We start from the raw sequence: 27,499 nt of genomic DNA on the forward strand, positions 1-27,499 counted from the left end.
TCTAAACTCGCGCGCGCTGCGTTCCTTGGGTACTTTCTGTGCCAGGCTTAATGTCAAAGGCTGAAAGTCACCCGGGAATAGCCAGGGGCGAGCCTAGTCCGCAGCCCGGGGACTTTCTGCGCACCGTGGACCGCGTGCCTCCGTACTGCGCCCTAGGGCCGCATGCAAACCCAACCGCTCCGATTAAGAAAGGCAGCCTTCGCGGTACTGGGGTAGAGTGCGGTGCGTTGACCTGGGCTGACGAGGCATTTGTCGAGAATAAGGTGGACTGAAACTGCGCTCTGCACCCAAATACAAGCATTCTCCCAAAGAGGAGGCCTAACTCATGTGTAACATGAATCAGGCTACGTTGCGGGCCGCAACTTGCGGCCAACAAGGTAAGCCTCCCCATCGTGGGTAACTGCCCAACCATGGGTATGACAAGGAGGCCCGGGTAAGGATTAGAATATTGGGGCTTCTGTGGGGGCGGAAGGGCCGGATGTATCGCTTGAAGCCAAAGGCAGACCTGCCTGCAAGCTCTCGTGTTATTTCACTCCTGTAGCGCCACCATAGCAAGTCCAGCCCAAGCATCAAGAGGAAAGCATTTCTCTGATGCGAGTTTGATTCCTTAGCTCGTAACCCTGGGATCTGCGCGCGATAGCACACAAGAGCTCCGTTGCGGTGCTGGGTAGGGAATGCCTCTGCACGCGTACGGTCGGCAAACATGGAGTTGCCCAGTCCATGCCGCCGTGTTTCATTTGTTGTTTGTCATAATTTTGAAAAATATTTATTGTGTTAAACTAACTGTACTCTGTCGACTGCGACTGAATCTTTTCCTCGACCAGGTGATGCCGAGACTTTTATGGCATTCTCGACCGGCAAACGCATTCCTAACCTCACTAGAAGCCATCCTGAATAGATCATTATGATGACATAGAACTCGTGTGGCTCAGCGAGTCACGCAAAAACTGCCAGCCATGCAGTACAGCTTTTCTTCGCAGCAACCACCAGCCAACCCAGTCGCGGCGTTCTTCCGCAGTACAAACCTAGTATTTGCAGTCTACGACACCAGACGTGGACAATGCGAGGGCGAGGAAGCAGACAAGCTGCTTTCCTTTTTTCCCACCATCGCGCCCATCCACGTGCGCACCTCCATTGTCGGACTGGCACAGGCCGTCTCTTCGTTCGCGGCGACGCTGAACCAGGTACACCTCCGCACGCCTTAGATTCATCACGTGGTATCCTGTCGGGCTATGGCTGGACCACCCACGGCCGAGTCCAACAGTAAGGCCTGCCCTGCCACATCCCCTCCACAACACACAACACTTCCCCTCCTTCCCGGCCTTCTTCCCCCGCCCTTCCCCATCCTTTCCACTCCTCCGTGATGTTCCTGTCTTAGGGTTTGCCAGCACCAGCGTCCTTACCCTTTCCTGCTCGGCCTCTCAGCCCTGACGAGATCCCCCTCGGACCAGCCCACCCGCACCGTCCTACACACGCCCATCTGCACTCACCCGCTCACACACACACTCACACACACACTCACTCACACACTCACACACACACTCACACACACTCACACACACACTCACACACACACTCACACACACACACACACACACACACACTCACACACACACACTCTCACCCGCTCATCTAGCTGCATGCACCGCCACACACAACGCACACCTGCTTCACCCCAAGCCACCAAACCACTACATCCCTGAACAGAACGGCAGTCGGTTCAAGACCATGGTCGCGGAGCACAACAAGTGGGTCATGTTTGAGTGCGAGCCATCCATCTGGGTGCTGGCGGTGAGATACGTTCGCGGTCCAGGGGGGAAAGGGGGAGTATGTATGGTAGGTAGGTAGGTAATGGATTGGTGGGTTGCTTGAGCTTGCCTTTATGATGGTGGTTATAATGGTAGTTGTGATGGTGGTTATAATGGTGGTGGCCAGGGGCACCTAACCGTGTACCCCGACGGGAACGACCGCCGAAGCACTCTACCCCTAGCGGGAGGAGAGGGCCGTGGGGGGCCACAGTCCCCTCAAGCTCGTCCCAGGGCGTGCGACCCACCCTGTGTCGCTACCTCATGTATGTATGCATGTATGTATGCCCATGTATAGACTTGTACGGCACATGGACTGGGGTTGCATTGGGCCCGAAGGACGGCTGTGTCCCTGGGGCCCCGTCTTCTTTTGCACACATGCTATCCTACATGCAAGCACACCAGCAGCGTGTAGTGTATGTGTGCGTGTGTGTATGTGTATGTGTGTTTTTGTTCCTCAAGAGACCGGCAGGTGTCGTAATACGGCCCTTCCCATTCCCCCCTTCCACCAGCATCGTCTCTCGACTTCCCTGCCCTCACCGCCCTCACCACGTACAGGCCATAAGGCCGTGAAGACTCGATCCAACCAATCTAACCCCCGCATAACCTCCTAACGACTTCGCCAAAACAACCCCCCGGGACGTGCAGGTTGTACGGAAGTCCTGGGCGGGTGGCACCTGCACCAATGCCGCCTTCAAGGCATTGCTGACGAGCATGTACGACGTGTTCGTACTATTGCACGGCAGCATGGACACCCTGTTGGAGCAGGTGAGTGCCTCCACCCACGCGTTTGTGTGTGTGTGTGTGTGTTTGGTAAAGTTATTCGTGTACCACCATCGGCATTTCCCTCATCGCGGCTCAGATCACAAACACACACGCACAGACACACAGGCAAACACATACTCATACACACACACGCGTGTGCGCGTGCAGGATCCTACGGGTTTCGCGCTACGTCGTGTGCTACAGCCCCTTTTGGACGAGATTGGGTTCCGGCTACTGCGCCCTGAAGCTGCAGCTTCCCGCGAGCCGGGTGGCCATGTGGGCCTCCTGGCTAACCCCTTGGCACCCCACTGCCCGGGGACGGTGCCCCTCATCACCACCTCGCATCACACATTCTTGGGTGAGGGGGTCCAGGGTTGTGTGGGGAGGGAGGGTTGGGGGGGGGTAGGGGAGTGGAGGGGAGGGTGGAGGGCGGGATGGGGAAGACGAACCAACCACGAACGAGAGAAGCGATGCCGGGGGGGTGGAGAGGAGGGTGTCTGGGGTTGAGGGGCAAAACACAGGAGTTGGGGGTTACGGAGGGGGAGGACGTGTTGTGCCCGGCCTGGCTTTGGCTATGACTGGCAAACGAACCGATGGACTGGTTAACAGAGCTTGCTTCCCTTTCCCCACTTGCCATTTCCTTTCCCCTCACGCCTGATTGCTTGCACCCCCTCCTGGCCCCCCCTCCCCCCTCCCTCCCCTACCCCTTTTCCCCTCCCGGCTTGGCACACGAAACACAATCCTCAGCCGTACAGAGCCTGGTCAACCAGCTGCTAGTGGCTTCCTTCTACGGCTCCCGACTGGTGGCGGGAGTGATGGTGATGTGGGGGGGAGGAGGGGCGGTGTGGAGCACATTGTCAGCTCAAGACACGGCGGCTTTGAGCACGTTGGCGACCAGGGCGCTGGTGCCGGCGGCTAAGGCGGCACAGAAGGTGCGGGTGTTTAGGGGGAAATGGGTAATGGATCCGGGGAAAAGGTTGAGGATTGTACGGAGGATACATTTTGGTGGATGTGTGTATGTACGTCTGTGTGTATCTCTATTTTATGTATCTTTATGTCTTACTTGTGGTGAGTGTAGCTATTTGCGTCTTAAGGTTTGTTTTGGGGTTTTCGTTTACGTTTTTGAAAATTTACTCCTTAACTGTTGATCTGTATGTTTCTCTTTTTATGGCGTGTTGTGTACGATGTACGACTTATCTGCATGTTGGCGGTCAGGCTCCAAGATCCCAGCCCCCTACCGGAACCCTCTTTCCCCCCTTTCCACTTACTTTTAGAATACTCCGAATGTTTTTTTCCTGCTTTCTTTCCGCATGTCTTTTATTTCAGTCTTGGTGGCTAGGTAGGTAGCTTTTCCGCTGTCTTCATGACTGCTAACATCACCGTGAAGACTGCTTCTTCGTAACTCGCGACTGGTTGCCATAAAGTTATTTCTAAGTACATACTACTGGCGTATCAGTCTGTCCTTGGCATTAGCTTCACTCGTTAGTGTTTCGTTTTCCCCCTCTTCCCGCTCTTTTTCCATCCTATGCTCCCCTTCCATCGCTCGACAGAGCCGCCCCGGGGGCGCCGGCGCTAGCGTCACAGCCATCGCTAGCAACGGCAGTAGCGGCGGCGGCGGCGGCGCGGCCGCTGCTGCCGGTCCTGGTGAGACGGCGTACGAGACCCTGCTTAGCCCGCTGCAATGGCGCGCCGGCGGCGGAATCACATCCGCGCCGCCACCGCCACCGGCGGCGCCGTCGTCCTCGGCGGCAGCAGCGGCGCTGTCGCCAGCAGTATCCTCCCTGGCGGCAATGGCCGCAGGGCTCGGCCTAACGTCAACTGCCGCCGCCGCCGCCGGTGGTGGCGGCTCCGGATCGGCAATCGGCGGCGGCGGTGGCGCCATGTTCGGGCCGTCGACGCCAGCTGGCATCAGCTTGGCGGGCATCCTTGGTTTCGGAGTCGGTGCTGGCGCAGTGCCGGCGACGGTAGCGGCGCCGGCGCTGCCTGTTTCATCATCCGCAACCGCCGGGCCGCCGTCTTCTGCGTCGTCCGCGTCGGCGCCTGGTGCTGGCGGCGGTAGCACGGGATCCGCCCTTCCGCCGTTCTTGTCGTCCTTTCTGCGGCCGCGTCTGCGTCCCTCCCTGTACTCATCCGCTCCCGGGGGGGCATTGCCGCTGGACACCCCGCTACCCATGACGCAAGTGTGGCTCAGGGTAAGATCAGGATCTGGACTAAATTTTTGAATTTGGATCCGGATCTGGATCTGGAAAGGGGCCTTATGAGAGAAACCCTCTGGCTCGCGTCATGGAAGCCATTACCTGCGACATCAGCCACGGCTGAAGAGGGGAATGGAATTTGTTGCTGCCGTACATACACAGACGCGTGGGTGTTTTAGTATCGTGTGCACGTTATGTTATGCAGGGTTCCCACGAATGGGCTCAGCTGCTGCCGTACCACAGGGGTCAGTTGCTCGTCCTGGCATTGCTGCACGACGGGCCGCCGCCGGGTACGGAAGTCCTGGCGGCGCTGGCGGCCGTGCTGGGTCGCGGAGCCGGGCCGGCGGCGGCGGCGCTGGCGGCTGAGATTCCTGCCCGCAGCGTGTGGCATGAAAAGGGCCACCGGTACTGCTTCACAGACTCCCTGTGTCATGTGACTCGGTGCGTGCGTGCGTGCGTGCGTGATATCGGAAATGATAAAATTCATAATTGAAATCGTATTTTACATTAAAATATTTAATTATGTAACTTTATATTTGGTGTATTTGTTTTAGGCATAGGTTAGCAGTGCTCTATAGAGTTAGAAGTTGGTTAGAAGTACTCTCTTTGACGTTGACCCGACCCGCCTCTCCCTCCCCATCCGTCTTCCTCTCGCGCGCTCGCGTGTGTATGTATATGTGTCTCTGTGTATCTGTGTATCTGCAGCTACTCGCCCCTCAAGAAGGTTCTGACGCTGTCCAGTTCGGCTCTTCGGCATCTCGCGCACCTACGGAGCAAGATGGATGACTGGGACGGCGGCGCTTGCGGCGGCGGCGGCGGCGGCGATGGAGATGGAGATGGAGATGCAGGCAGCGGTGGTGGCGAGTGGGGGCAACAGCAGCAGCAACAGCAGGAAGAAGGAGAGGAGGGGGCTCGAAACGCGGACGGTGAGCTGAACATATGCTTCGGTGCTGCGGGGTTGGCGTGCCTGTCTGTCTGTCTGTCTGTAAGTCTGGATGTGTGTTTTAGCGTAAATGTATTCGTGTTGTGGCATGAATGTATGTACAGCATGAATGTGTGTGTACGATGGCGTGAAAGCGCGATGAAGACTCGTCGGAGTCCCTACAGGACTTTACACACCCCGGGCGGTGCTCCTCTACTTCCCCATTCGTTATCCCTTTCCTTAACGGGCTAGAAGGTGGGGTGTGCTGCATGGCATGAAGTGGCGGTCTGTTTGTCTGTCCGTCGTTCCGAGCCATTCATCTACCGCTGCTGCTGCTGTTTTCCTTTCTGATGCTGCCACTGCTGATAACTTTGCCGCTGCCATGAATGAAACAACCTTCCATGCACATACATACACACACACACACGCAGCAGCCGCAGCAGCAGCAGCCAGCAGTGTTGCAGATCGAACTACGGGCGCCGGCGACAGCGAGCTGGTTGTCCGTACCGGGTACGATGCCTGGCTAGTGCTGCGGTCGGCTCCAGGGGGCAGGCGGCTCTATGCGGCTTCGGAGCAGGGCCACCTGGCGGACTTGGCGTTGACTCAGGGCGTGGAGCCGTCGCTGGCGGCGGCTGTAGCTCCCACAGATGCCCTGTGCGACCGCCTCTTCCCTGGCGTGTTTCTGCAGCCCTGATGCTGCTATAGGGAGGCGGGATGGAGGGATACTGCGCGGTGGGGGAGAGAGGCGAGACTGGGAGCTGGTGTCGAAACGCGTTTGAAAGGCGGCTGTGTCAGTTGCCGGTTTGATTTTTTTTACCAATTCTGCTTTTCAAAAAAGGTCGTAATGGTTTATTATTTTCTACCCAAGTAAGGAAAGACGGCGCAAGAGCCACGAGGGAAGGCACACAGCTGCGGCAGCTATGTCTTCAGAACGATCCAGGTTTTCAGCGCCTGGGTAAACTTGCCAAAAAACTACCAGGACCCTTAGCCTTTGGCCCAAAACTGCCTTCGGCAGTTAGAAGCCTAAGACTGAAGAGAATTCGGTAGATTTGATGAACTTTTGTTGGTGCGTGCCGGAGGCAGCAGCATTTTTGCGGACCTGCTTATCGATAACCTGGTAGCGTTGTTCCGCCTGCTTAATGACACAGGACACACGCACAAATAACACTTCTTGACATGGCTGCCAGAAAGCAGCAGGAAAGTGTTGGAAGAAAGGCTATATTGACTCTACCGTACAATTGCGACTGTCGTTGGTCGATGGCGTTGCGTAGCCGAGGAGATGCGCACGCCTGCCCTGAATGCCGTGAGGCTGAGACATGGTTGCGATTGCGCCCCAACTCTTCGCACACAGGAACCGCTTTAACTCAGTCGTCTGTCATTTGCACTTGCCGACGACGACGAACGCTCCCGAGCGCGCCAACAGTATGGCGTCGCTATTCGGGGCGTTTGCCCTAGGCGTTGCAGCTGCTCTAGGCCTTAGGGAAGGTGTCGTTATCTTGTTGAGGCGCCACAAGCGGCAAGGAAAGCTTGAATGTGCTTTTCAAGCGAATGGGCCGCACACATCGCCAGTCCAGCAGCCTGCGTGGCTGCCCGCAAGAGTTGTACCGTCACCGCATCCCAACTGGAAGCCTGCGGATCCGCAGCCTTGCCCGCTTCCTGGTGCTGAGGAGTTTCACATGGTAGATGCCGAAACAACACCAGCAGGCGACATGTATCCTCTCGTAATATCTGCAGCAGTGCCTAGACCTGTAGCCTTTATTTCTACCGTAGATGAGTCGGGAACAGTAAACCTATCGCCATACAGTTTTTTCAACGCCATGGGTAAGCAACAACCTGCGAGCCCTAGACGTCTTCATTCAAACATTCGCCATAAAATTGATGCAAGTCATGGCAGCAAGCAATAAGCAATATAATTGGTACGTGGCGTAGCCGTGCACGCCATGTCGGTCGAGGTGTACTCGTTCTGTCCTCATACAGATGCTTCCCAACCAGAGCCTTATGCCCTGCTAATTTTTCCCGTAGGCTTTAACCCCCCAACGGTGGCTATCGGCCTCTGCCATTCCGCATCTAAGCCGGAGGGCAAGAAAGACACCTTGCGCAACATCGAGCAGACACGGTAAAAAAAGCCATTCCTGTTGGGCTGCCGAGTTATAGCGCAGCACCTTTTCTTTCTCTTCCCGCCCCACCCATTCCCCTCCGACGCCATTTGCGACCTTTACCTAACGTCTAAACCACACGTCTGAATCCGCTGGGCACTACCTATCCGGGGCAAAAACCCACAACCTAAGGCACCCACTCAAAACAGTCGTCCCCGTCTGTCAATCCCCGGTATCAGCATCACTCGTCTGTGGTTCGCCTTCCCCCTCAAATCAAAACAGCCTGGCGACCCCCCGTGTGACTCCCCCTCATTCCACCTCGCAGCGAGTTTGTGGTCAACGTCATCAGCGAGTGGTTTGTGGAGGCCGCCAACCACACATGCGGTGACTACCCGCCGGGGGTGGATGAAATGAGGCTAGCAGGACTTCACCCCATGCCCTCAACCAAGGTGTGATTGTGCGTGTGCGTGTCCACGGGTGTTGCTTTTTTGTATGTTTGTTTATATATGTTTGTTTGTTTGTTTGTATGTTTGTTTGTTTGTGTCATCCCCGTCCCATGGCGTGTGTCCCCTGTCGGGTTGCCTGTCTAGGTGATGCTGCTTCCACTCGGGGGGGAGGCTTCGCCCCGTGTTTCACATGTGTGTACATCGTGTACCACCACCACCACCACCACTACACCACCACCATCACCACCACCACCACCACTACACCACCACCACCACTACACCACCACTACAACCACCACCAGCATGGTGACCCCTTCTGTATACCGACTTGTTTCAGTTTCCTCTCCCCCCCCCGGGCGGTGAACTCGGTCCCGCCCGGGGACCTCCGGGAATGAAGAACCTCTCCTAACCACCGCCACGTCCCCCGCCCCTCCTCGCCCCGCCCTGCGCTGCGTTGATGTTCTTTCACCTTTCCCCTGCCCCTCGCCTTCCCCCTGCCCCTCACCCTCACCCTGCCCCCTCACCCCCACCCCCATCCGCAGGTGAGACCTCCCCGTGTGGCGGAGTCAGCCGTCCACCTCGAGTGCCGAGTGCGGGACATCCACATTGTGCGGGACAGGTGGGGGGTGACAGGGGATGTGTGGTACGACAGAAGGTAGGGCGGTTGGATTGGGTCGAGTCCTCTCTGTTGAGTGAATGAAGAATCAGTCAAAGTCTGTTGGATCAGTCGTAATCGAAGAGAGTCTCGATTTCAAGTCGAAACGATTCGAAGTCGAAATGATTCGAAGCCGGTCGAAGCCAGTCGGAGTAAGTCGAAATCAGCTAAAAACCAACCAACTCAGTCCAACTGAGTCCAGTCAGCCACCAGATCCCTGCACCGCCCGCGCCAGTGGACCCCTCGCTTCTTGCATCGTCATCATCACACTCGTACTTAGATTCGTACTCGTACCCTTTTATTCGCGTTTCCTTACCGTTATTCATTGACCAAACTCATTTCCACGTCCCCTTCCCGGCCCTTAACTTCAACAACTTCTTCCCAACCGCTACAACGAATTTGACTACACCGACCGCCCAGCAGCTCCGGAACCGTTACAACGTCCATCGTGATCGGTCAAGTGGTCGCGTTCCACGTCGCAGCCGCCGTAGCAGGTCGCAGTCCTTCGGGAAAGCTCGTGGTGGATCTCGCACGTCTGGCGCCAGTGGCGCGATGCGGCGGCGTCACGTACGCGCGCTGTACGGAGTTGTACGACATGGCGCGCCCAGACAAGCACGGGCAGTACCCGAAGCCGCCCTCAGCAGCAGCGCCGGTGGCGGCGGCATCGACAGCGTCGCCAGCACCCGTTGCCAAGACCACCAAGATGCAGTGACCTGTAATGGTGTGGGTTTTAAGTACGACGCAAATTGTGAGTGTGTTGGTTGGTACGGTTAACAACCAGCACACCTCTCTAAAACAAGAAGGCGGCCCGGCGCTCTTGTGGTGTGACATGTACGATAGACCTACACACCCCGATGTTCGCTGACCAACTGTAACACAATGGGGGGGGGGAGGGGAGGGGGGATGGAAGAGGGAGGAGAGGGGGGGGGGGATAAAGGGGAGGTGGTGTGTTCTCCGACGTCGCAGGCGGCCATAACGGTGGTGACAGTAGTGGCGCAACAGGCTGTATATCTCTCTCTCGGTGTTGAAGGTGTGCGTGTGTGTGTGGGTCTCCTAGGACAGGAAGTTGGAGGAGAGGGTGAGCGGGGCCCCCGGTTGGGCAGCCACACACCTACAGCTTATTATCGGTCTGTTGACCGGGGCGAGGACCTGTGTATCAGGAGCAGCGGCGAAACCTGGAAATTGGGATCGTTTGGTTTCCCTCCCGTCAAAGGCGTGTACACAAAACCGCAGCGCGATCGTCTAGGGCGGGGAAGGGTAGTGGGGCGGAGGGGGTGTTACCCCGCTGGGAAAGAGAGGGAAAGAAAGAGGTGAAGGTAGTAACCAAGATGGGTCGGTGAAATGGATCCATCGGCCGGGCCTCGCCGCTACCCTGGTAGAAGCGTAACTCTGGCGGTGTATGCGTAGTAGTGCCTTATACTGTTTGGATTGGAGCATGTATTATAGTGTGTTTGTATTTTAGTGTGTGTGCGTGGTGGTAGGTGTGGTGGAGGAGGGCATGGTACTTAGGTCGAGAAGGATTATGGATGTGCAAATGCGGTTGCGGTAGGACTGGGCGAAGAAGATGGCGGGAAAATTGCCACCATTGATAGGGAGGGGCCTTATGAATGCAAGGTCAATAGAATTATTTTCACTCTTGATCGGCCAATAAAGAAACAACAGGAGGACTTTATATCGACTTTTTGATACAGATCTGATACGGGCAGGATTTGAACCTGCGCCCTTGCGGATAGGAGCCTTAATCCTACGCCTTAGACCACTCGGCCACCGTACCATATGATCATTTGAAGTTTTGTTCCTTTCTAGGCCACCTATAGCCCTACGTACGGGGTGGGGTAGGTGCCGGCGTTCACAGGACCGCCGAAACCACCGCTGAAGCGCCAACGCTTCCGTGTTTTATATTTTACAGTACCTATACGAACACGCATATAGATGACGATATACAAACATTACAACATACGTATCTTGACGAAGCTATGTAATGCCGCCACCCCCCTACCTCCGTCCCCCTACGTCCTCCAACCATCCTCCCATCAGCAGATATGTCCTCGACCCACACACGCGTATCACACGCTACATATGTATGTATGTATATAAGTACATCGCTGCGCACAAAACATTGAGAGTATACACAACTATATTACATGTGCTTTTTTATATCGCAGTTCAGATCACTGCGACATCAGGTTCGTGTTCGCTTGTCGCATGTGTTCCAGCTGACAAAACCCCATAGTCATGAACATACAAGCATACATACAGGCATACATGCATGCATCCATACATGCACAACACCCTCACGGCCGCCCCTGCTGCGGCCCTCCTACAGTCCCGCCCTCCCAGATGATGATGAAGGCGACGATGACGACGCAGCCGCTGAGAGCCGCTCCGTGGCGTTCGCCAGCCCCGAAACCAGCGCCACACTCAGTGCCGTACCCGCCAGCGTGTCACTTAGCCAATGGGCGTCAAAACCCACACGGCCGAGCATCGTAGTCAGGGCGGACAGGGCCCATAACGACCAAGAGCCCTGCAGACACACATGGGGAGGGAGATTAGTGCCAGAAAGATCCAGATGCCGTACTCAGGAGTTGGGGGATTGGATGACAATGCTGATGACGTCAATGGTGATTACGGTGATACGTTAGTTCCTATGGTCATTGGCAGTTGTTTCTAACGGAAAAAGCCGTTTCACACGGCCACCCTTTAGGTAGGAGGGATCTTCGAGAAGCGGCTCCGGAACCGTTACAACGCGTTACGTATGCTCATGCACCTGGACCGAATAGAACGCCTGTAGGACCGGGTGATGGCTGCCGGCCGCACCGCCGCCGACTGTGCCGAGGCCGCCGTTGTCGCCGCCGGCGCCGTCGGGCCCCCCGCCCTGCGCCGCGGCATCCCGGCCGCCGGCAGCAGGCCGTCTGCCATACACCACAGGCAACAGCACGAACAGCAGCGCTCCGACCACCAGTACGGCAGCGGCGCTATGACCGCTTGGGAAGGAAGGTGTACGACGTACGGGAGAGGGACGAACGCGGTCAAAGGTGGTTTTGAGGAATTCCATCAGCGCGGGGTCATGTTCGATTGGACCCACTCCGAATATCCATAAGGCCCAGCCTAGAGCGCAAGCTTGCCATGCCAGCGGATTGTAGCGACTCTGCGGTTGCGGCAACCGACAACCGTTTTTGGCGGGAGGACAATGGTTAGGCAGGAAGTCTGGTAGTTGGGGGACCAATAAATAAGAAGAAGTGGGCGTTATGGCTGGTTTGGGGCATAGTGGGAACAAGGAATTGCCGTGTTTTTTGTGCTGCCGTACATGATCACGCTGTGAATCCAGAGCCCCAAGCCGGCAGAGCACTAAAACTGAGTTGCAGTGCTTGAGGTTGGAAAGGGCGTCCCCAAGGTCTTCGCAAGTGGTTTTGGGCCGCTGCTCTGTTACCCATCGTACAGAAGTCCGAGGCGTCAGATGAGCAAGGGATGGAACTCACAAGCGCTGTCGCGGTGGTGAAAATCCACCCCAAGCTGCCCGCCATGATCCACCAGTTGCTGAGTACCTCTCCAAAGAGATGTCTCCGGAGCTCAGGGTCAATGCTCGCCTGCACGGCATGATGGAAAGCCTGGTCCACAGGCTGTAGTACATGCAGGCTGGTGGGGCCGAAGATATCATAGGTTATCATGCTGTAAGCTGCAAGGCTAGTTATCAGGATTGATGGATGGCCAACAGCGCTGGCGAACCCAGTCGAGGGCAGATGAGTCGGTTCTCGGGGACGGGGTGCAGGGGCAGCGCTTGGGGGCTCATTTGTTAAGGTGATTGTCGAAGTACTTGTTGATAAAGAACTATCGGCAGGTCCAGATGCCTGGACTTTCACGTTGTTGAGCTTTGGAAGACGCAAGGAAAATGTCCTGTTTGGACTAACAACTGCATAGCTTGTGCATTGCGGCATCAATTTTAAGCACTTCATTTCCAAGTATATTACATCAATTTTGCTGAGTCGATTGTTTCCGAATTGCAAAAGATGGCCGGGGTATGCAACGGTCAACCACCTCAGAAGCTGGCGCTGGTAGCTGAACGACAAAGCGGAACCTAATCCACGGAACTTGCAGCGAGCGACTTCCTTATTTTACCCTTGGATGGACGTCTGGATGAACTCGCCTGTCATGAATTTGCTAAATTGGTGCACAAGTAATTGCATAGCACGGAACTAGGGCCCTCCTCACAGGACGCACTAAAACCTGAAGATGCTCATTTAGAAACTACCGTAACTCTCCGAGGGGAAAAAGGGTTTTGGGGACCGATGTCGCAGTGTACGGATGCGGAGCTCCGACTTAACGGGCTGGGGACGCTATCTGTTCTCCATGATCACCTTATCTCCTACATCACGTTTTTGCTAGACCTGGAAGATGTCGTGCGGCTGTCCTGCTGCAGCAGAATCCTTCGCGTGTTCGCTTGCGAAGAGCCGCTGTGGCTGAGCCTTTGCCTCAGGCAGGAGGAAGGCATTGTGGAGTACAAGGTCAGATGGTCGCATAACGGGCACCTCGCGTTAAGCGTAAAAGTAGCTTTGCAAGAGCTGTTAGGGGCGGAACAGGGCGGAACGGAGCCATGAGTCAAGATTTTGGATTGCAGTTTCCCCTTGTTGCACCTTTCCGACATTTTTCTAAGCTTTTATATTAAAACCAATAAGGAGGCAACCTAGCTAAAGTTGCTTCTAGGCAGGGACATAGGCTGAGCTGAGGAGCAGCACAGCTGTTGGGCATAAGCCTACGCGGATACGCCCTCTCCTTCTCATCCATCCCCGGATCCATCCGCCACCCCGCGTCCGTTTCTTATCTTAGCCCTCCCCATTCGTTCTTTCCCACGCTCCATCTCCCCCGGTGTACTGGAAAAGGTCACACTCCGTTTCATTAAAACCACTGCACCTTTACAAACCAGCACGTTTTTCAAAATCCCCACCCAGCAATCCCCACACCTCCGTTTGCACAATCTACAACCTCCTCTTCAGCGAGTCCCGCTCCGAAACACTGCCAAGCACCAAAAACCCACCAGCAGCTGCCGTGCTCCCCGCTGCGGCCGTCACGCCTGCACAACATGGGAGCACACAGGGGGGCACATGCGGGTTAGCAACTGTATGCCGCAGCACCTGCTCGATGCTATGTGTGTAATATGGGATCGGGTAGGGTATGGGTAGTACTTTCAGGCGGCGGCTTGATAAGCACTCGTCGTGCAGGGTTCAGGGTTCTAGTCGAACAGGGCAGCAGAGGCAGCAAAAACCCTGCAGTGCACAGCGGTAGCTAGAACGGGGAGCACAAGTGCAAGGTGAACGCACCACGGCCGTTATCGCCAGCGGAATCGGCAGGTCCCAGATGAGCATAATGAATACAACAGCGTCTAGTCTCTTTAATAAGTTGTGTTTAGACTGGCGCGCTCGGCGCTAGGCTGACCACCTCCAGAAAAGAAAAGAACCTGGGCCCTTGGGCAACGCACCTGCGGCCTTTAGCCCGCGCACAAAGTCCACGATGAACTTGTTGGTGTCGGCTTCCTGAAGAACAGCCAGCTGGGTTTCGGGCATGAGCGCCGCGAAAATAAGCAAGTCCATTTGCTCGTCTCCGGTGGTCTCTGCGCGAATGGCCTGTGTCACGGCCATCCTTGATACCATGATTCAAAGCTGCCCTCAGATGGTGGGCATACAATACGTTGATTCACACTGATATCCAAAGTTGGAAAGGAGAAGAAGAGCAAACAAGGGTCAAGGGCGCTGGGCACAAATAAATTGCGGGATGTGTTGTGAAGCGCTCAATTGAGCGCCATTTTGGATCTATGTTGATATATGAGACGGTATTGTTGTTTAATATGTTATGTTGACTTTATTGCGCTTCTCTGGTGTGATAATCGGCTCAAGCCACTCCACTCAGAGTTTAACTACAGTAGTTAGTAACTTGGGAACGTTCAGGGATGACCGGCCCTATTTGCTTGATGGTGTAGTATTTTGGAAATCTGTTGGTAATCTGTTAAGCATGGTTTTGGAAGGTTTGTAATTCTGTAAAATTGCAGTGCATTCGGGCCTGTAGGCGGGCCTTATTCTTGCAGTTCTATGACGCGGCCTGTAGTCAAAATAGGGCCGGTCATCCGTGAACAGCACCAATGCCAATTATTGGCATCCCAACTTGGATCGGAGTTCAGTTTCAGTTGGTATCGAGTAGGCGATCCTGCCTACACGCTTCTCGCTGTTCGTCTTCTTGTTCGCCATCGTGTTCGTCTTCGTTACCATGGCCCTCGTCCCTTCGGTTTCCGCGTCCACCGACCTCAGCCAGCGCGATCGCTGTCCGGAGACGTCGAGAGAGAGTCGCAGACTACGCCGGACGCCGCGCGAACCCCTTCGCACCCCTGGACCACCCCGGCCCCCTCGCCAATAACCATCACTTCTCCACATCGCCGCACCCTTCCGCCCGGCCACCACCTCGAACCCCACTTGAACCGCCGCCGCTCCCCCCATCCTCGTTAACGTGGCCCCTGAGCCACCACCGGCAGATCAGGTTAGCCAAGTCTAACACATCACCGTTCAACTTTTAGCGCCTTACCCAGATCACCAGTAAGCCTGCCCGACGTGTAGGTTGTATGCATGCTCGTGTCACAGCAGCCCCCACTGTAGGAGTGCACTGGGTTGACAGCGATTGGATGCTTGTCTGTGCCGTCTTTCTAGACCTCGATTCGCAATATGGCCTCCTCACCATCAATGCCTGCTGTGACACCCATGTCGGAATGAACACCCATGTCCTCCCCTTCTCGCCGTCCCGCTCCTTTCTGTCGGCCCAAGTCGATGGCAACTGTGCCATTGCCATAATGGCACCAAACCCTACAGTGCCGCTAGCAATCCGTGTTTCCTACACATCGACATGAATGATCAGCTCGGTGCACGAAACGCCACACACGCTGGTCATATGTAGGAAGTTAGCACCTTTTATGGACACAACAGAGGTGGAACAGGCCAAAAAAGGGCTCATGCATTGGGTGAAAGCCAGCGATCATCATATACCGGACAGACGTTGTGCCCATTTGCTGAAGGAGTTGGAAGTGCTATGGGAGAGGCCAGCTAGACTGTACGGCGTCGTTAAAGTTGCGCAACAGCTGGTTTGTATGGTGATGGGTTAGGGGGGTCGAAGACAACGATCTGTGCAGTCAAAACAAATCACTGCGGTGTCTTCCCGCATCCTATGCATGTTGTGTGCCACGATTCATTATCGGGTTGAAGGACAGTATCGATGACGTAACAACGGCTGGTGTATCCCTGTGTTGAGCTTTGAGGTACAAGGCGCCTCACCACACGCAGACATGAAACTAGGAAAGCGGTAAGTGCCGCGATACGTCCATTTGCATGTTCAGGGTAGGGTTCAGGTGACGGTGCGAAACCGGGAAGGTAGGGTAACCGTGAGGATTACCGTAAGCAACCTGCCATAAGTCCTAGCTGCTAAAGTCCAAGTACTTGATGGAGGTCTTTGGGGAAGCTGGCTAAGATTTGGAGAGTCACACTCCCGGACTGATGATGTTACCTTCTCCATACCGAAGTGTGCCCGGAAAATGTTCGAAACACCACCACTGCACATGCACCAAATCCCCCTCACAACCCCTCCTCCGCTCTCCTCCCTCCCCAAATGCTTGGTTGGGGTCAATGCGCCATGCCAGCAATGGTGCTCGTGCATGCGCTGTGCAGTGCATAGCCACTGCAAATGAATACTCTTCATGAACACTAAAATGTTATTCTGTGTGTGTGTGTGTTACATGGTTGGGGGTGCGTGACCCCATACCTGTAAAACTACCCATACGAGCCAAGGGCAATATCTATACGCCTACAAGCCACGGAGAACAGGAAACACCGCGCATCAGCCCAGACTAGCATCCAAAGGGGGTAATTGAGTTTCGGTGAGCCCACATACATTCCAACATCCTCGCCATATGTACTGGTTCCCATTTCATGGCCTCCAACATGCTCTGTTGATGATTGAATCCCTCCTCAGCACGAATATCATTATAGGCTGGGCATTCCAATAACACGTGTTTTTGGGTGAGGCCCCGGGCGCGAAGCGCCATTCGGGGGGCCGAGCCCCCCGGGTTCACTGCTGTCAGTCAGTCAGTCAGTCAGTCAGTCAGTGGTTTACATATCTCGCCCCGCAAAAAATAGCGTTTGAATGCTATATCCCTTCTATATCGAAATGCCAAAGGAGACATTCCAGATAAATCGGAGCGCGAAGATAGCTTTCCATGGCTCCGAGTTAAACATAAAGTTACATATCTCGCTCCGCAAAAGATTGAATGTAGAAGCTATATCTATTCTACATCCACCTGCCAAAGGAGAAATTCCAGATAAATCGGAGCGCGACAAAGATAGCTTTACATGACCCCGAGTTTGGCGGAGGAGGGGGGGCCCGCCCAGGTCGGGCCGTTGCGCTGGCGGAGGTGCCAGCCCCCACAGCGGGCCATATCGGCAGCCCCCATCCGCCGGCCGCCTTGCCGCCCGCGTCCCCGCCGGCGGCGGCGGCCGCTGACCAGCCGATCCGCCGCGGCCGCGGCCGGGCCCCCAGCAGAGGGCGCGGAGGAGGGCGGGGCTGTTGATGACCCATGGCAACGCTCTAAGCACCTCCCTCCTAACATGTCGTGCCTGTTTGATTGTTGTCCTTCTTATTCTCTTCTTCATTCATTCAATCCAAGTTCAAACGAAGTGTGCCTTTGCGACACACCATCAGCTTTGCCGCTGCATTCCGACTTCAAAATGTGCAATTGGAACGATCCCCGAATGCGTTCTGGCTGGGAGCGGACAACAATTGGTCCATGAAGCACGGGCACTTTTGCGCGCCTTGAACTGCCAGCCAGACGGCCCTTCGGTCTGCTGGCTGACAGTTCAAGGCGCTTTGTGTGTATGTCATTCTACAGATTGCCGCATCACAAGAAGGCTAACTGTTCCGACAACAATGATTATGCTATGGCGGCTGCACGCTTGTGACGATCCAGACAGGTCTACGCTGGTCTACGCCGCCATAGCAAGTCTGCCGACCTTTATTGTTTGAGAATTACAATAACAAGTGTGTACTCCAAACATGGCGGCGTTCTTGTGCTTGCACTCCTATGCCGTACGGACTGCCCTGCGAATTAAACGGGGTCAAGTGGCTGCACCGGGGCCGAGCCCCTTTTCGGCTTTGAAAAGCCGGCCCCCTAGTTCATCCTCACTTGTTACATGGTTGTGTGTGTTACATGGTTGGGGGTGCGTGACCCCATACCTGTAAGACTACCCATACGAGCCGAAGGCCCAAGGGCAATACTACAACGCCTAAAAGCCACGGAGGAAAGGAAAACACCGCACATCAGCCCAGACTAGCGTCCAAAGGGGGTAATTGAGTTTCAGTGAGCCCACATATGTTCCAACAGCCTCGCCAGACGTGCGGGTTCCCATTGCATGGCCTCCAACATGCTCTGTTGATGGTCGAATCCCTCTTCAGCACGAATATCATTATAGGCTGGGCATTCCAATAGCACGTGTTTTTCATCCTCAATTCGGCTATTAGTACCACAACAGCGGCAAAACCGCTGCCCCCTGGGGACATGGTACTTGCCCCTTCGTGCTCTGTTTGCCCAGCAACATAAACGAAACTGCATTAGCTTACGATGTGCTAAACGAGGAATGAAAACCTTGCCATGTGTTGCCACATGACGGCTGCGGCTCCTAAAAAGGGCAGCCCCATCCAGTGCATATACTTCGCTATTTGCACTCCCGATTGCTTCCCATCTGATGGGTACTCCTCTGGCAAGACAGTCAGACGCGTATGGTCCCAGCCGCTCATCAAACGCTCCCTTAGTGCCGTTATCATCGCTCCTTCGGGTAGAGGCCTACTCAACAACCAGTCAACACGCTCCTTTACCCCCACGACTTCTTGCGGTATTCCGCTCCAAATATTGCACTCCAAGAAGCAAAACAGTCGTAACATTGAGGTTCCCCAACCCTCCCATTCCGGGTTGGTCAGAGCATCGGTTATCTCCTGCTGTAAAACTGCATGAGCAATGGACCCCACTTGCTTTTGAAGGCAATCCTCCATTCCAGAAACGGAGGATCTGTTTCGGCATGTAATACTGTAAGGGGAGTTCAGCCAGCTCCGCATACAACAGCCTGTGGGATGGCCGTGCCATCCCCACTACCTGCCTCATGAATAAAATCTGCAGCTGGACTGCGCTATCCTTCAAACACGCATCAAACATGCCCTCCGCAAGGTTGGCTTTATCCCGCCGTCTTCCCGCCCTGTCCATGACCTCTGCCAGTGCAAAAGGGCCCCACACCTGGCAGCCACACATCATAAAGGCAGGTGGCTGGTAGAAGTTAAGGCCTGACTCCTACTCCCGGAGTGTCCGGGTTCAATTCCGCCTGCTGTTCGTGTACATACCTCTGGACCTCTGGAGATTCAAGCCAACCACCTCACGACATCTCATCAGCGACCCACCATCGTTTGTACAAAAACAGGGAGGAGAAGCCCGCCAGGGGTGGCAGCGGTCGCGCCACAGCCTCCACAGAAGCTGGTGACATGGGTTTGTCCCGGCACCTAGCGTTTCGGAGCCATGGTCCTTGTGGGCATCCATGTCTCTATCCCTGTATGATACTTTTAAGGCACCTAAATGGTCTTCGGAAACCGTTAGCAAGCTGTGAGTTCTGAACTTCAAACATTTTTAGTTCTTATGACTGAGGGTATTTATACTTTCCTGCAAGAGTTTCCTGCAAGAGTTTCCTCAGTACTCTCGGAAAGATTTGCAGACTGAGTTTTATTTTTATTAAAGCCAATAATCGTTATTGTCCTCTTGGTAATTTTTTAAGTATTTTTGAGTGCATCTTAGTCTCAAGCTTGGGTATCTCTGTTGAGCATAAGTCCAAGCTTCTTGGGTTACTTGTCCCCCCCTGTCCCTGACATAAGTGTACATCCTTCAACTAAATGGTCTGGTTTCAGTTCTAAAGATGATTATAAAAATCCGGTTATTGGAAATACCTGCTTATTGGAAGTACCTGCTTATATAACACCAGCCAGTGCTCAGGGGGACCCCTGACCTGTAGGATTGCCCATGTCTGTGTGGCTGTGTGTGTGTAACGGATCAAACATAATATCTCGCCCGGCTGAAACGCGTTATTGGTACTATATAGCATTCTCTATCGCAAGGTATCTCACCTGTAGCTAACAAAAATCATATGAGCACAAATGAGCACAAACAACTTTGGCTGTCTCAATTGACCAAGGCCAAAGTCACATCAACACCTCTCAAAATCTCAAAAGGTACCGTGTATCTGGGGGCAACAACTGCCATGTTTGTGACATGTTAACGATTCGACTCGTTAACAAATTAACAGTTATTGTTAACAGTAATCGTTGAAATATTCTAAGGGAAATGTAGCTTATAATATACTAATATTGCAAGGTATCTCACCTGTAGCCAACAAAAATCGTATGAGCACAAACAAGTTTGGCTGCCTCCATTGACTGAGGTCAAAGTCACATCAACGCCTCTCAGCTAAATTTTATCTCAGAAGGTGGCGTGTATCTGCTATCCTGCCACCGGTGCCAGCTCTGGTGAGTCAGACCTCAATTTTACATTACTTCTTGGAGCTGAATACTTCGTGTACTCACTCCTAACTAATTTGAATTGCTAACAGCCTTGGCAGTGTTGTGCCTCTTGACTGCCTATCTGCACTCAAGGGAAGACTCAGGATCACCAATAGCTTTTCATGCACATGTCGAAACTGGGCTTTTGAGCACATTAGGTTAGGTTGCTTGCTCCACTAACGATGCTGATACTTTCCATGGTCCTCAAAGCTTCTCATTGGCTGGCCTCTACAGCATCATGTTGTCAATGGCTGCATTAGTGGTTTGGAAATGTGGGTGCTTTGGAAATGGATCCAGGATTAGCTGCACCCGGTTGCTCCACTGTATCCGTGTACATGGAACATGTGTGCACCAATTAACCCTGGCCCCCTCCATTATGCTTCCATGCTCCCTCATACAGGGCTGCCTGACTACAAAAGGCGTTTCCTTGAGCTCTTGTCGCTTGGCAACATCCAGAGGCCAAAGACTGCTGTGCTGAATCTCATCATGCGGCGCTGCCCTGCCCGGGTGATGGTGCTTGGTGACTGCAACGATGCTGTGGACCTGTACAGGGAGGCTCTGCTCTTTCCTGGACCTTCTACCGAGCGCCACCTGCTCACACAGCATGGACTGAGGGTCAATGGGCCCCTGTTTCCTAACCCTGCTGAGGGCAGTATGAGCCTGCTGATTGGAGCAACATGTGAAGGCTTGCCCGTTATAGTCAAGCTGCTTGCTCAAGGAAGCAGCACTGACAGTGATCAGCAGCCTGGTGGTGCAGAGGCGGAGGCATGCCGGGCGCTAATAGAGTCGAAGCCTGCATCTGTGCCGCTGGTGCCAGCACGTGTTATCACCTTCAAGCTCGGTGCCGAGCACATGTCCAATGTCGACCGTGTTCCAGGCCTGTATGCGGCATTATGCATGCCGCGGTATGTGTCATCTCTCGCATTGATGGTGCCACTGCCGGCGGCAGCTGTGCTGGCGGGAGGCAGGCGCATGGCTGCAGCATTGGAATGGATTCATGAAAAAGAGTACACACACATGGATGTCAAGGTATAGTAGTCGAGAGGGGAGACTGGCATCGAGGCACAAGCTTCTTGATGTCTGTGTTCTAGGTGATTTGCACACGTATAACTTTGCTAGGTGGCCTGCCACCCTTACTCCTTGCCACACCTCCCTGGACAGGCAGACAACATATTCGTGGACTCCAAGGGCAGGTAATGGTGCAAGCCTGTGGAGCTGGTGCAGGGTCAAGGGCTGCGGTTTCCTGGCCTGCCTGTTGTGATGCCACCCTGCATGTGGCCTGGGCTGGGCATGTCTGATGTGATGTGCCATTGGCAGGAATGGATCAGTCCAAAAATATGCATAACACACCGTGCCAAAGCAGCTGCATTGCCCACACCCAGTAGCATCATCAGGTGCGCCTACCTCATTGCTATTGGGGACAGGATCTAGCTGGTGCTGGTAGCCTCATCATTGCTATCTGTTGCTGTTGCCATTACATATGTGAGAGCAAGCTGCTGGTAGCACTCCTGACCTCTACTGCTCAGCTGTTCCTTTCACCAATGCATGTGGAGCAGGTGGTGGCTGGGTGACTTCGGCTCCACGGTTCGCACAGGCTCGCCGGTGACATCCACCACCATCATTTTTGCTCCCTGCATGCTCCTGGGCCTCCCTGCGAAGCCACAGTATGACTGGTAAGCTGGACTCAGCGGGATGTGGTTACAGGGTGCTTGCTTGCTTTCTTGCTTGTGTGCTTGGCTGTGCATCTGTACTGCAAGTCAACATGAGCATCTTCCACCTGTTCCAGGCACATGCTTGCCGTGGTGCTGGTGTGTGAGATGAACCGGAACAACTGGAAAGAGCTGCTGATCAAGGGCAGCTGTTCGCCTCCTGAGAACCTGATTGTGGCCATTAAGGAGCTGCACAGGCGTGAGGGCTGTGAAGAGCTGGCCTGCTTCTTGAACCAGCTGCTTAAGAGGGCAGGGTATCCGGTGGTGTTGCTGTGAGGCCATGCATGCAAGGCACGGAGCTGAAGGCATGGTGGCCATGCAAACCCAGGGAGGCGTGCATAGAGGTCACACAAGGTGTACCCAGCAGCCGTCTAGTAGGCCATCCATCAGCCGGGGGTTTTGACCTGCTTCCACTCTGACAGCACATCCATGCACACCACACAGTCTGGGCCATGCGATTCATTGCACAAGCACTGATGGCAGCAGGTTGTGAAGGTAGGGGTGCAGGTGGAGAAGTAATTGGGGGAGCAGGTGGGGACGAGGAGTTGGTAGTGGCAACCAACAGTGCAGCCTGGGGCCTATACCCCTGGGTACGCACACTGTCCACCTACCTGGAGCTCACCCACCCTGCACTCCAGCCTTGGGCTCTGACAACCGCCTGGGCCACCGGACCATGGCTTGGCAGCAATGACCTTCCTACAGACAGCAGCAGCAGCAACCATGATGGGGCAGCAACAGCAGCAGAGATCCCGCCAGCAGGCCATCACAGACTTCTTCACCACCCCGGCTGGAGGTGCAGTGCAGCAAGAGGGACCTGCCCTAAATGCCCCAGTGGATGACGGGCCAACACAGGAAGCAGGGGTGGGAGGGGGCGAGGCAGTGGCAGCAGCAGCAACAGTGGGTGCTGCAGGAGCCTCACCACTGGCCCGCACACACGCCTGGGCAGTGGCAGACTTCTGGGTGTGTCTGCACTCATTCACGATGCTGGAGAACCCCAGACATGGCTGGGACAGAGTTGGGCCACAGCACCCCATCCTGCGGTCGTGGAGGAGTGGATGTAGTGTGCAGCAGTGGTGGAAACCATGGCCTAAATAGCCATACTGGAGTGGAGTCAGGGGCTCTTTTTGGAGGGGAGCAGGGAGAGTGAGGGAGAGGGGGTGAGAGAGCCAGAAGTAGGGATAGGTGGGGAGTGAGGAGAGCAGGGAGGCCCTGGGCATTTGGAGGGCTGGGCAAGAGAGCAGTGTCCTGGCCTAGGGTCACGTGGTCTAGCAGGGGAAGTTGTGGAGCCGGGCTGTGTGTGTTCATGTGCTCATGTGTGTGCCCGCTCCCTGGGAATTGGGGCCTGTCAAAGAGAGGGGATTGGGTTCTGTACTGTCTGGCATCAGAGTAGAGACAGTGTAGGTGGCTTGTGGGAGTGGAGAGGAGGTGGGAAAGTGGTGGAGGACAGTGGTGTGGAGGTGGAGAGCAGGTGATGCTGGTCCCAGCTGGCCAGGGTCAGGAGGGGAGGGATCCCGGTGTGGTAAGCAGGAGCAGGCAGTGTCTGTGAGCCGTGCCTTCCTCGGGCTTTTTAGGGGGGTGCTGCACTGGCTTGTCATCCTCCCCGCGGCAATAGGTGTTTTTGCTTTGTCTTGCACTGGGCTGCGCCCGGAAGCCCACAACCCCCAGGAGGAGACTGCCATATGGACCGGTTGAGAGTGGACCTGTGAGGTAGTGGTGGCCATCCTCGGTAGGTGTCCGTTGCTAGTGGTAGGTGAATGGCTGGCCTTCAGGGACCAGTGTATGAGTGCCCATGTTGTGTTTGTCTTCTCGGTGCAACCGCGTCTTGGTTTTGTGGTGTGGCATCTCAGGCCCGTGGTCCTCCATGTATCTCTGGCCTTGCTGGCTGTGTGGGGTCCTTGACTAGGAGAGTCGGCTGAGGGGCCGTACCTGACATGGGTAGGTCTTCCCTTGCCTCGGGTTTTGAGTGTGTAGTGGAGCCCCCTGAGTAGAGCCCCGGCCCCCAGTGGTGTTTTCGCTTTGTTCTTGTTTTGGCGGTCAAGAGAGACGAGAGCGCACGATTAGGCTGGCCTGGCATAGTGAGGGCAGATAGCTTGTTTAGGTCTCCCAGAGGTGGTGTGGCGCCTCTCGTGTGGCTCTCACTTAATTCGGTTTGCAGTCTTCTGCACTGCTGTGTTGCCTAGCCAGGAGCCCCTGGCAAGGGGCTGGGAGAGCGTCCTGGTTGGCATGAGTAAGGATGCACACGGAGGAACAGACAGATGTAGAGCCGCACGCCTGCCCCTGCGCTGTGTTTTGGCCCAGTCAGGGGCCTGGTGCTCATCCTTTCCTCGGGGTGAACCGCCCACAGTGTAACACCCCCAACAACACTACATGAGGCAGACAGACAGCACGCCTGCAATGGGATGGTGTAGCAAGTTCATTAATAAGGAGGCATGGTCAGGTTTTTTTTCATTTAGGATGGGGAACTAAAGGGAATGATGACAACCCTTTGGCTTCTTCCCCTTTAGGGGACTTCTTAGGGTTGGATTTAATTTATTCATTAATTGTGAGGCGCTGGGGGGCTACACCCCCTGCAGACCCCCCCCCCCCCGATATGTTACAACTCCCTCGTAGACCATGAGTCATGCACTGTGTTAGCGCATTTTTTCGTTCCTGTGTCCACTCTTCGTGTGCATGCGTAGATAGTTCTGGCACTGTTTGTGAGCAGTAAATAAAATCGACCAAGCAAAGGCCCAAAGCAAGCAACCACACAGCAAATCACAGGCCATCACCTGCCGCTGCAAACCACAGCACACTAGGACTCTACTAGTTCATCATGTACCAGCCCCTGCTGCTGCCGTCCAGCCCCTTCCTCAGTGTGTCACGGAAGGGGAACGTGCCCAGGTCGAACAGGTTGTGAACCGCCATGCATCCTCCACCAACCCGGCACCATCACTAACACCAGCAAAGCCGAAAACTCCGTCAAGCCACCGGTGAGGGCCGCACAGTAGCTGATGGCCTGCCACACCCTTGCTGTGGGTGTGTCATCGAGCAGCGCCCGGTGCCCACATCCAAGCGCGTCTGGGTCCACTACTTTTGGCTGGAGGAATGAAAATGTGCGGGTCGGCCTCAATTTATTCCTTTTTTCCAAATGCCAAAATGCCTGTTTATTCCTTTTAAGTAAATTATTACTTCAAAAAAACCCTGGGCATGGCAGGTCAGTGCAGCACCTAAGCATGACCTGGTTGACAGGCTCGCTCTGCTCGCTAGATGGTAATCGGCAAAGAAGTGGTCATAGATTTTGGCGTGCGGGTGTATGGGGGCTGCACTCAAAACAAAAGCAAACCAACACTTACTAGATGACGAACCCAAAATGATTAGCATGGCGCTTTCCTTCAGAGACCTGTCACGTGCATTACCGTTATTATTATATTATTATTGTTACACTGGTGTCCGCTCAACCTGGCGTGTGTTAAGGGGGGAACGCTCTGAGGTCTGCACCTAGTCAGTCCTATATGCTATATTCCCACCGCGCATTACCGTTATGCATGAAGGGAAGGTAGCAACAACAAAGCCATAATTGATTTAAGGGTCTGCAATCTTAGCGGTAGCTAGGATTTGGTCCTGGGGTCTGCAGAAGGTGCCTGGTCGCTGACACTGCCAAGTGACATGATGTACAGTGATACACAGTTTTTCGACATGTCTGTCATAACACACATGTATCCGTATCTTGCCAGCTGCGGTCGCTGTCTTATCACTGATGACACACTTACGAATGAATTTATGAAATTCGAACCTATAAATTGTTGATGTTCTTCTTGTGGGGTTCTTGGGTTTTCCTTGGCTCCCTTCGCGTGTGTGTGTATATGTGTGTGTTACACTTGCGATTACAGAGGTGCACATCACACCGACAGACATCAGACCGACAGCACAGCTTCCTCCGTACGGCAGCAACGCCCCACTGTTGACTGTTTGACCGATTCAGTTCTCAGTTAAACTCACGTTCACCCTGCCCCTCCTCCTCCTCGTCGTGCTTTGCAGGCTACCAGTGATTTTTTTTCATTTAGGGCGGGTCTCAATTTATTCCAACCGAAGTAACAAAGTTGCTAGGGTCGCCGTAATTTATTCCATAAGTGTGGGGCGCTGGGGGGGGCTACACCCCCCCCCAGACCCCCCCCATAAGTTACAACTCCCCTCATAGACCAAGAGGCACACACTGAGTTGGCGTGTTTTCGTTCATGTGCGCACTCTTCATGCACATGCATAGATAGTTCTGGCACTGTTTGTGAGCAATAAGTAAATCCGACCAAGCAAAGGCCCAAAGCAAGCAACACCATTGCCAATGCATTACCGACAACAGCACTGCCGTCCCAAACGCCTTTATCAGGAAAATTTTCAGGCTTATCTTGCTGTTTTGGTGTTTCTTCGACGTTCGAGTCGTGTTGCCTTTTGCGTGTTTGGCTATGTGAGGACCGGTCATACATTCTGCTATGCCGCGTTGACTCACGGGCTCGACCTTCTTACGGCCCCTCATATCTATTCTATGATTGATAATACTAAGTTCTGCACACTACGGAGCAATCTGGCAGCAATGGACGTTTTTGGCTGGAGGAATGAAAATGTACGGATCGGCCTCAATTCATTCCGTTTTTCCAAAGGCCAAAATGGCCTCTTTATTCCTTTTAAGGAATATATTACTTAAAAAAACACTGCAGGCTACTCGCTCTTCCTGGGCGGTTTCGTCTATCCGGTTGTCGTACGCTGGGTATGGTGCCGTACCGGCTGGCTAGGGTGGTACGGCACCGACGCGTTCCTTTTGGGAGCGGGCATGATTGACTTTGCGGGCAGCGGTGTCGTACACATGACGGGGGGCCTGGCAGGTGAGTAGAACCCGGGGTTAGTTGGTGTCAGTTAAGTCGGTTGGACGGGGGAAGCCTCTGCCGAATTACATCTTGTAGTGAATGGACTGGTGCCAGTGCTGACTTAGTTAGTTACCCTCCTAACTACTTAGGGTTTTAGGGTTTTACATGCTCAGTGCAACAAAAGTCCCACCTCATAACCGAGAGGCACGAGAGGCGCGAGAGAAAGAGTCCAATACATGTCCTTTTTTAATATCTTTGTCAGTGCATGGTTTCCAAATGTTTCACGACATCGTTAATTTTATGCTTAACTGCTTTTGATTGCCCATTATGTCGTCTAAGTTGTGACGCGATCAGAGGGTTGCAAAAGGGGTCTAATCCCCCAATCCTGGGGGTGGGTAGTGGTCAGCCATCCTCCCATCCTGGCAGGGGTGATCGACTCCCATCCCCCATCT

The 27,499-nt window shown here is 54.4% G+C and overlaps 3 protein-coding genes across 3 annotated transcripts; 2 read left to right on the plus strand and 1 right to left on the minus strand.

The window, feature by feature from the left end:
• Positions 1–334: 334 nt before the first annotated feature.
• On the plus strand, positions 335–9,596 carry VOLCADRAFT_96769 (uncharacterized protein; the record flags this gene model as incomplete). The annotated part of the gene is made up of 15 exons (XM_002955779.1): positions 335–377; positions 1,039–1,184; positions 1,681–1,791; positions 2,454–2,573; positions 2,739–2,928; positions 3,318–3,502; positions 4,121–4,762; positions 4,992–5,206; positions 5,471–5,505; positions 6,119–6,341; positions 7,039–7,172; positions 7,665–7,803; positions 8,109–8,232; positions 8,772–8,848; positions 9,308–9,596. 15 exons carry the CDS (start codon positions 335–337, stop codon positions 9,594–9,596), a joined length of 2,673 nt encoding a protein of 890 aa, XP_002955825.1.
• Positions 9,597–10,818: 1,222 nt separating this feature from the next.
• On the minus strand, positions 10,819–14,879 carry VOLCADRAFT_106968 (uncharacterized protein). The gene is made up of 5 exons (XM_002955837.1): positions 14,358–14,879; positions 13,917–13,952; positions 12,364–12,635; positions 11,652–12,032; positions 10,819–11,408 (listed from the first exon to the last, which is right to left on the minus strand). The coding sequence occupies exons 1-5, from the start codon at positions 14,527–14,529 to the stop codon at positions 11,205–11,207; spliced, it is 1,065 nt and encodes a 354-aa protein (XP_002955883.1). The 5' UTR covers positions 14,530–14,879; the 3' UTR covers positions 10,819–11,204.
• A 5,209-nt stretch (positions 14,880–20,088) lies between these two features.
• On the plus strand, positions 20,089–26,283 carry VOLCADRAFT_96771 (uncharacterized protein; the record flags this gene model as incomplete). The annotated part of the gene is made up of 8 exons (XM_002955780.1): positions 20,089–20,173; positions 20,901–21,529; positions 21,662–21,693; positions 22,057–22,173; positions 22,287–22,408; positions 22,654–22,704; positions 25,051–25,178; positions 26,227–26,283. The coding sequence occupies 8 exons, from the start codon at positions 20,089–20,091 to the stop codon at positions 26,281–26,283; spliced, it is 1,221 nt and encodes a 406-aa protein (XP_002955826.1).
• Between the last annotated feature and the right edge of the window lie 1,216 nt (positions 26,284–27,499).

The sequence above is a fragment of the Volvox carteri genome (assembly GCF_000143455.1).
Source record: "Volvox carteri f. nagariensis unplaced genomic scaffold VOLCAscaffold_55, whole genome shotgun sequence".
NCBI classification, from domain to species: Eukaryota; Viridiplantae; Chlorophyta; class Chlorophyceae; order Chlamydomonadales; family Volvocaceae; genus Volvox; species Volvox carteri.

Coding starts and splice junctions, on each gene's coding strand:
- VOLCADRAFT_106968 (XM_002955837.1), bottom strand. CDS start 14,529: ATGGTATCAAGGATGGCCGTGACACAGGCCATTCGCGCAGAGACCACC. Junction 13,953..14,357: donor GCGCGGGCTAAAGGCCGCAG/GTGCGTTGCCCA, acceptor CATGTTGTGCAG/GCGTGACGGCCGCAGCGGGG. Junction 12,636..13,916: donor GGGGAGCACGGCAGCTGCTG/GTGGGTTTTTGG, acceptor CCCGTCCCCGAG/AACCGACTCATCTGCCCTCG.